This window comes from Chaetura pelagica, unplaced genomic scaffold (assembly GCF_000747805.2).
Source record: "Chaetura pelagica isolate M959 unplaced genomic scaffold, ChaPel_1.0 scaffold284, whole genome shotgun sequence".
Lineage (NCBI taxonomy): Eukaryota > Metazoa > Chordata > Aves > Apodiformes > Apodidae > Chaetura > Chaetura pelagica.
In genome coordinates, this window is record NW_009953066.1 from 130,115 (window position 1) to 138,285 (window position 8,171).

The following is an 8,171-nucleotide window of genomic DNA, read 5'->3' on the forward strand; positions in this document are numbered from 1 at the left end:
CAGGAATCTTGCTGGATGACTATAAACAGTCACTTTTTGCAATACAACCAGGTGTATTATTTATGACGAGGTGGTTTGGTGGCAGCCTCTCCTGGGGTGAGGCCACAGGGAGGTGTTCCTGAAGCTGGAAACCTTCAGCTCTGCTCTTAGTGTAAAATCAGTTGTATTTGGACTTGGAGCAGGAAGAATCCCTTCTGCCTTGATCCATTTCTGCCTTTCCTGGAGGGAAACACAGGCAGTGGAGAATGGTTTCATATCATCTGTCAGAGAGCCAAGGTGGAAGAAAACAAGCCTCGTTAGGACTGTGTTTGAAGCAGGTGTAGCATCTTAACAGGTGCCTGTTCAATTTCAATATCCCTTTTTATTTTTAAAAAGGTGAAGTGACCTCTGAATAGCTGGGATTATTTTTTTTTTTTCTGGCCAGTTGTGCTTGGGTGGAAAGGAAACTCAAGTGCTTTTTTTTCTCCCACACTCAACCACGTTCTCCTCCACGTGGCTGGGAACAGGCACCCAAACACCTCCTGTGCTGAAGAGATGACATTGAACCCAAGGGCTGCAGTTGGACTTGCTTCCCTCTGGGAACCACAACAGAATTTGAGGGAAATGAAACCCTGTTCCTTCAGTTTGTTTCACACCAGGGAAATATTGAAAGCAAAAATGGAGCTTTCCTGGGTGGTTGGGATGTTTGAGACACCCGGGAAGGGGTTTCCCTGCTGGGTGTTCCTGGTTGGTGGCTCCCAGCACTGCAGCCCTCTGCCTTTTAGCTGAAATATTTTCAGCTAATAAACAAAAAGTCTTTTAAAGAAGAAATGCATCTGGCATGACAGGAAATAGCCTGGAGTTGTTGTTCATCAGCCCTTTCCCTTGGCCATGGAACAGCCCGTTCTTGTGCTGCAGGTTTCCTCTGGGAGCAGGGATCTGTCACTTGTCAGACCCCAGCTCCAAAGTGACACTGGGAATGCTCAGATCTCACCCTGCACATGCTGGTGAGGGGCTGGGGAGGTGACAAGGACAGGCCAGGTCCTACCCTGAGCTACCAGAGTGTCCTGCAGCTCCTGCTGGCTCTGTGTGAGACCTCCCAGGCTGGTGGGCATCACATGCCATGCACGAGAGGTGCAGGGCTAAGGTGGGTAAATTGTTCAGCCTGGAGAAGAGAAGGCTCCAGGGAGACCTAAGAGCAGCTCCCAGTGCCTGAAGGGGCGCCAGGAAAGCTGGGGAGGGGCTTGGGACAAGGGCAGGGAGGGATGGGAGCAGGGGGAAGGGTTTCCAGCTGGCAGAGGGAGCTGGAGCTGAGATGGGAGGGAGAAATTCTGGGCTGTGAGGGTGGGGAGAGCCTGGCCCAGGTTGCCCAGGGAAGCTGTGGCTGCCCCATCCCTGGCAGTGTTGAAGGGCAGGTTGGATGGGGCTTGGAGCAACCTGGGCTGCTGGGAGGGGTTCCTGCCCATGGCAGGGGGGGGACTGGATGGGCTTTAAGGTCCCTCCCATCCCAAACCATTCCATGGTTCTGTGCAGTAACAAATCCCACGTGGTGGCTTTGCTGGTGTCTGTTCCTCCTTGGGCTGGCTCAGCAGCAGCTGCTGAGGGCATGGCTGGGGGGCTGGTGCCTTCCATGGCTGGGGTGGGGAGAGCCTGGCCCAGGTTGCCCAGGGAAGCTGTGGCTGCCCCATCCCTGGCAGTGTTGAAGGGCAGGTTGGATGGGGCTTGGAGCAACCTGGGCTGCTGGGAGGGGTTCCTGCCCATGGCAGGGGGGGGACTGGATGGGCTTTAAGGTCCCTCCCATCCCAAACCATTCCATGGTTCTGTGCAGTAACAAATCCCACGTGGTGGCTTTGCTGGTGTCTGTTCCTCCTTGGGCTGGCTCAGCAGCAGCTGCTGAGGGCATGGCTGGGGGGCTGGTGCCTTCCATGGCTGGGGTGGGGAGAGCCTGGCCCAGGTTGCCCAGGGAAGCTGTGGCTGCCCCATCCCTGGCAGTGTTGAAGGGCAGGTTGGATGGGGCTTGGAGCAACCTGGGCTGCTGGGAGGGGTTCCTGCCCATGGCAGGGGGGGGACTGGATGGGCTTTAAGGTCCCTCCCATCCCAAACCATTCCATGGTTCTGTGCAGTAACAAATCCCACGTGGTGGCTTTGCTGGTGTTGAAGGGCAGGTTGGATGGGGCTTGGAGCAACCTGGGCTGCTGGGAGGGGTTCCTGCCCATGGCAGGGGGGGGACTGGATGGGCTTTAAGGTCCCTCCCATCCCAAACCATTCCATGGTTCTGTGCAATAACAAATCCCACGTGGTGGCTTTGCTGGTGTCTGTTCCTACTTGGGCTGGCTCAGCAGCAGCTGCTGAGGGCATGGCTGGTGGGCTGGTGCCTTCCATGGCTGGTGGGCTGGTCTCTTCCATGGCTAGTTGGCTGGCTCCCTCCATGCCTGGTGACCTGGCTCCCTCCAGGAGGCAGGAAGAGGCTGGGAAGCTCTGGAGCTTGCTGAGCAGGTCTGGCATTTCTGAGCCTCCGGGGGCTGGAGCGTGGCAGGGATGAGCAGCCAGTTAGTCACTGTGGTTAACCAGGCTGCAGCTGGTCGTGTGTAAACCTTTCCCCAGTCCCAAACAACAAAGCTCCAGCACCCAAGGTCTCCTTATCTACCTGTTTTAATCCTGTGCTTCTCTCACAAGCAGCACCGTGGTTGTTCACCGAGGTGGAACAGAAGCAGGGTTGTTGGTGTGCTCACCTTGGCCATGGGCCATGGGAGGAAAGGAATTAACCCTCCCCAGCCATGGCCACAGGGGCTTTGTCAGCTTCTTGAATCCCCTCCTTCCTTCTCTGGGCTGTTACTCCTTCACCTGGGTGTGTTTAGAAGTGTTTTGAAACCTCTGGTGTTGAGAGAGGCCAGGCCAGAGTTTGCTGTGCAAAGCTCAGGTGGGAAACCCTGCTCTGCAAACCTTCCTGACCCACCCAGGGCTTGTGGCCTGGAGCTCAGGCCCCTCTTTGACCCTGGGCTCCTTTGTGACCCTGGAACTCTTTGATTCCCTTTCCCAGAGATTCCCCACCCTGCTGTGTGTGCACGAGGAGGCTGGTGATGAGTTTTGCACGTGGAGGGAGCACGAGCTGTGCTGAACTTCCATGCTTGTCCTCACCATCTCACTGCCATAAACCATCCATCCTCTTGCTTTCCTTATCTCTTTTTTTCTGCTTCTTCCCTCTCTTCTCTGCAACACCATCACCTCCCAGGCAAGCCCTGGTGTTCCTGCCTCTGCCCCCAGCAGAGGGCAGGGATTTGTAGGGTTTGCAGCACCACTCTCAAGCCTTGGAGCTTCAGGGATGTTTTCCACATGATTTGGGTTAGTAGAGGAGCTTGATACTGATTTATATTTATTTTACCCACTTGGAGCTACCAAGGGACTGTGCAGGTGAGGTGTGTTTTTTCCCAGGAGCTGTAATAATCCACAGCAGTTCCCTGGCTGCTCTTGCTGCAGACACTGGGAACTCCACAAGATCCAGGACGGGATTTGTGCAGAGTAATCCAGGCAGGAGCTGCCCAGGGCAGGGACAAGACTCTCCAAAAGTGCCCCTGTTGTTGCCAGGCTGGAGCAAACCTTGGGAACAGTTGAACTGACTGTTTCTGGTGCTAAACTGGGAAGCTGGGGCAGGGCAGGCACGGCCAGCAGGGTGGCCAAGCTGGTTCTGAACAAAACCAGTGTGAGTGGCAGCTGAGTCTGCTTTGGTTTCAAAAGAGAGGGGGGGAAAAAAATCCCTCTTGCTTCTGCATCTTGTGTTGTGTCTAATTCCTGGGTTGGTTTTTTTTCAATGTGTCAGGGATTTTGCTTTCTAAATTCCCAGCAAGTTGTGTTTGCTGGGTGTGAGGGCTCTGGGGCTGGAGGGAGAGGCAGGGCACTGGTGGGAACTGTGGAAACCCCAAATGCAAGCAGTGTTTTGGTTAATAAGCTGCCTAGACATGAAAGGGTTGGGGTTTTTTTTTTGTAGGGGAGGGCAGAGAAGAGAAAGGCTTCTTGGATGGCCTGGAGAGGAGAGGAACTGCTGTGCCAGCTGGTTTGTCCCAGCAAAATGAAGTTGCTGAAGTGGGGAGGGTGGTTGGAAATGGGCAGTTCTGCACCAGCTCAGGTGGGTGTGAGTCAGGTTGGGCTGGAAATTGGGTGCTGAAAAAGGGAAGTCATGGGAGCACAGAGCTGTGTGATCCAGAAGAAGATAAAATGCTGGGTGGTGTCTCCAGCAGAAGGAAGTGGATTTGGAGGTGGAAGAAGCACCTTCCAAGCCTTGCTCTGGAGCTCAGGGAGGTTCTTCAGAGGGTGCAAGTGTGAGGCAGGGCTAGCAGAGCTGGTGAGAGGGAACCTGCAGGGATTTAACAGGATGATCCTAGCAGCCTCCAGGTGACAGGGAAGGTGACTGGAGCATGAGCTGAAGGGATGTGGTGGCTGAGAAGAAAAGCTGGTCCTGGGTCCAGGGGAAGAGGAAAGGGGTGGCCACATTGCCCAGCTTCTCCTTCTGTGGAATCATTTCAGTCCAGGAGTGAGGCTGAGCCCTGGGGGCTGCACTCAGGGTGTTCCAGGATCCAAGAGATGTGGGATCAGGAGCTGGAGCTGGTGGGGTGTGAAGCAGGACCATGAGGGAGCATCTTCTGCCCCAGGCAGCTGGGGGAAGCAGGTCTGGGTTTGAAACCTGTGTGTGCAGTTAAATGCCAAGGTGGTTTGTGTGAAGATGGGGTTGCCTGGACCTGGCTGGTGTGTTCCAGCAGCCTGGAGCCACCCCTCTCGTGGGCTGCAAGTGTTGCCTTTGCCTGTTGGAGCTCTCCTGGCAGCTTAGGAAGCTGGAGAACTGGGTTCAGAAAGTTCCAGTTCCAAAACCCAGGCTGCTGTCTGGTTTGCAACTGGGATCTCTCCAACTTTCAGCCCCTTGGGTCCTGCTGGGCTGGTGGAGCTGCCCTGTGGTGGATCATCTGGACCTCATGGGTGGTGGTGGGTGGTGCTGACCTCCCTCCCTCCCTCCCATCTCTCCTGGCAGGTGGGGGACCATAAATTCAGCGCCCACCGCATCGTGCTGGCAGCCTCCATCCCCTACTTCCATGCCATGTTCACCAATGACATGATGGAGTGCAAGCAGGAGGAGATTGTCATGCAGGGCATGGATCCCAGGTGAGGTCCCCAGGCACCCAGAGCCACCACGGGGGCTCTGTGGTCCTCAGCACTGCCTGTGCACACCTGGGAAGCCCACCCATCACCTGAAGGGCTTTAGAGAAGGTTTTCCTGTGAGCAGCACACCCAGCTTGCTTAATTGGTAATCAATTCTGCCCTTTCTCTCCCTAATTTAGTGCTCTGGAGGCTCTGATCAACTTTGCCTACAATGGTCACCTGGCCATAGACCAGCAGAACGTCCAGTCCCTGCTGATGGGGGCGAGTTTCCTGCAGCTGCAGAACATCAAGGATGCTTGTTGCACCTTCCTAAGAGAGAGGTGAGGGCTCAAGGTGCCTGCAGCTCCCTGGGAATCAGGGAATCCTGGAATTGTGTGGGTCAGAAAAATCCTTGAAGAGCATCCAGTCCCATCATTCCCCCAGCCCTGCCCAGGCCACCCCTGCCCCATGTCCCTCAGCACCATCTCCAGGGCTTGGAAACCCCTCCAGGGATGGGGACTCCCCCCCTGCCCTGGGCAGCCTGGGCCAGGCCCTGACAACCCTGGGCTGGTGGGAGGTGTCCCTGCCCATGGCAGGGGGTAGGTCTGGATGATCTTGAAGGTTCCTTCCAACCCAAACCATTCCATGATTCTGTGATGACAGCTTTTAAGAGGTGTTTTCACTCCCCTGGCCCTGCTGTGGAGTCACCTTCAGACCTCGGTGTGGAGGTTCCTCAGTCAGCTGGAAGCTCCTCTCCCTGAGGAGGACACACCAGTGGCTTTCCCTTAACCTTGTATCTTTGCTCTCCTCACCCCCTGTCCCAGGCTGCACCCCAAGAACTGCCTGGGGGTGAGGCAGTTTGCAGAGACCATGATGTGTGCTGTGCTCTACGACGCTGCCAACAGCTTCATCCACCAGCACTTCGTGGAGGTCTCCATGTCTGAAGAGTTCCTGGCCCTGCCTTTTGAAGATGTCCTGGAGCTGGTTTCTAGGGATGAGCTCAACGTGAAGTCTGAGGAGCAGGTCAGTACCTGGTGGAGGCCTCAGCTGAGGCAGCTTTTTTTCCTTGGAGCCTTTCTAGTTCCTTGAGAGTGGGATGGGATGTGACCCCATCCCTGGTCTGAACAGAGCTGAGATGTCCTGGCACAGTGAGGACACTCAGAGGTGCTGTGGTGACACCCTGTGGGTCAACAAAGCCAAGAGCAAGGAAGGTTCTGCTCATGGATCAGGGCTGTCCACAGAACAAATCCAGGCTGGGTGGAGAATGGATGGAGAGCAAACCTGAGGAGAAGGACTTGGGGGTGGTGGAGAAGAGTGAGGAGAAGCTCCACATGATCCAGCACCATGTGCAAGTGTCCAGAAACCAACTGTGTCCTGGGTTGTGCCACCTGCAGTGCGACCAGCAGGGCCAGGGAGGGGATTGTCCCCTCTGCTCTGCTCTGCTGAGCCCCCCCTGCAGGGCTGGGAACAGCTCTGGGGTCCCCAGCACAGGAAGGACATGGAGCTGTTGGAGAGAGGCCAGAGGAGGCCCCGGAGATGCTGGGAGGGCTGGAGCAGCTCTGGAGCCAGGCTGGGAGAGTTGGGGTGTTCAGCCTGGAGAAGAGAAGGCTCCAGGGAGACCTGAGAGCAGCTTCCAGTGCCTGAAGGGGCTCCAGGAAAGCTGGGGAGGGGCTTGGGACAAGGGCAGGGAGGGATGGGAGCAGGGGGAAGGGTTTCCAGCTGGCAGAGGGAGCTGGAGCTGAGATGGGAGGGAGAAATTCTGGGCTGTGAGGGTGGGGAGAGCCTGGCCCAGGTTGCCCAGGGAAGCTGTGGCTGCCCCATCCCTGGCAGTGTTGAAGGGCAGGTTGGATGGGGCTTGGAGCAGCCTGGGCTGGTGGGAGGTGTCCCTGCCCATGAAGGGGGGGCGCTGGATGGTCTTTCAGGTCCCTTCCCACCCAAACCACTCTGGGATTCTACAAAGCACTGTCAGCTGAGATCAGGAGTAGATGATTGTCCACGTGTCAGTGTTTCCCCCCAGACAGCAGGCAGCACTTGCACAAAAGCCCAGTCCCACAGGCCCCATGTCTCCCGTGGCAGGTGTTTGAAGCTGCCTTGGCTTGGACACGGTACGACCGGGACCAGCGCGAGTCCTTCCTCCCCGAGCTCCTCTCCAAAATCCGCCTCCCCCTCTGCAGGCCCCAGTTCCTCACTGACCGTGTCCAGCAGGACGACCTGGTCCGGTGCTGCCACAAATGCAGGTGAGGCTTGGACAGGGGCTTAAGAAACCCCCCCGGGGGGAGGTGGCCCTCAGAGCAGCAGGAGGTGGTGGAGCTTTCTCGGAGAGCAAAGATCTCTCATTCTTCAGAGAAACTCAGGGTGTCTCCTCCAAGCATCGCCCGTGTTGGGGGAGAACCTGTTGCTTTGCCATTTCATCCGACTGAAGACAGACTTTGTGGTGTCAACCTGTCCCTGCTTGCCTTTGGTTCCAGGGATCTGGTGGATGAGGCAAAAGATTATCACCTGATGCCCGAGCGCCGCCCGCACCTCCCGGCCTTCAAGACGCGCCCGCGGTGCTGCACGTCCATCGCGGGGCTGATCTACGCCGTGGGGGGGCTGAACTCTGCAGGTACCTTGCACACCTGCCCCCTGCACTGGGGGGAGCAGCAGGGCTTGGCTGGGTGGGTGCTGGGAAGGGCAGCTTCCCACTGGTTTGGGGTCCCTCGGGACAAGGAGGACATGGAGGGGCTGGAGCGTGTCCAGAGAAGGGCAAGGGAGCTGGGGAAGGGGCTGGAGCACAAGTGTGAGCAGGAGCAGCTGAGGGAGCTGGGGGTGTCCAGCCTGGAGCAAAGGAGGCTGAGGGGAGACCTGCTGGCTCTGCAGCTGCCTGAGAGGAGGTTGGAGCCAGGGGGGTCGGGCTCTGCTCCCCAGGAACAAGGGATGGGACAAGAGGAACCGGCCTCAAGTTGTGCCAGGGGAGGCTGAGGTTGGATCTGGGGAACAATTCCTTCCTGGCAAGGGTTGTCAGGGCCTGGCCCAGGCTGCCCAGGGCAGGGGGGGAGTCCCCATCCCTGGAGGGGTTTCCAAGC

General features: G+C 57.2%; 1 protein-coding gene across 1 annotated transcript in view; it reads left to right on the plus strand.

Moving 5' to 3' along the window:
- Window positions 1–8,171, plus strand: part of KLHL18 (kelch-like family member 18) — a gene marked incomplete at its 3' end in the record, with an annotated part of 19,451 nt that overhangs the window by 5,352 nt on the left and 5,928 nt on the right. The window contains exons 2-7 of the mRNA XM_009996800.1: window positions 3,565–3,679; window positions 5,000–5,130; window positions 5,307–5,447; window positions 5,931–6,129; window positions 7,183–7,343; window positions 7,575–7,711. Of these exons, the coding sequence (XP_009995102.1) occupies window positions 3,565–3,679; window positions 5,000–5,130; window positions 5,307–5,447; window positions 5,931–6,129; window positions 7,183–7,343; window positions 7,575–7,711 (884 nt within the window). The remainder of the gene's footprint in view (window positions 1–3,564; window positions 3,680–4,999; window positions 5,131–5,306; window positions 5,448–5,930; window positions 6,130–7,182; window positions 7,344–7,574; window positions 7,712–8,171) is intronic.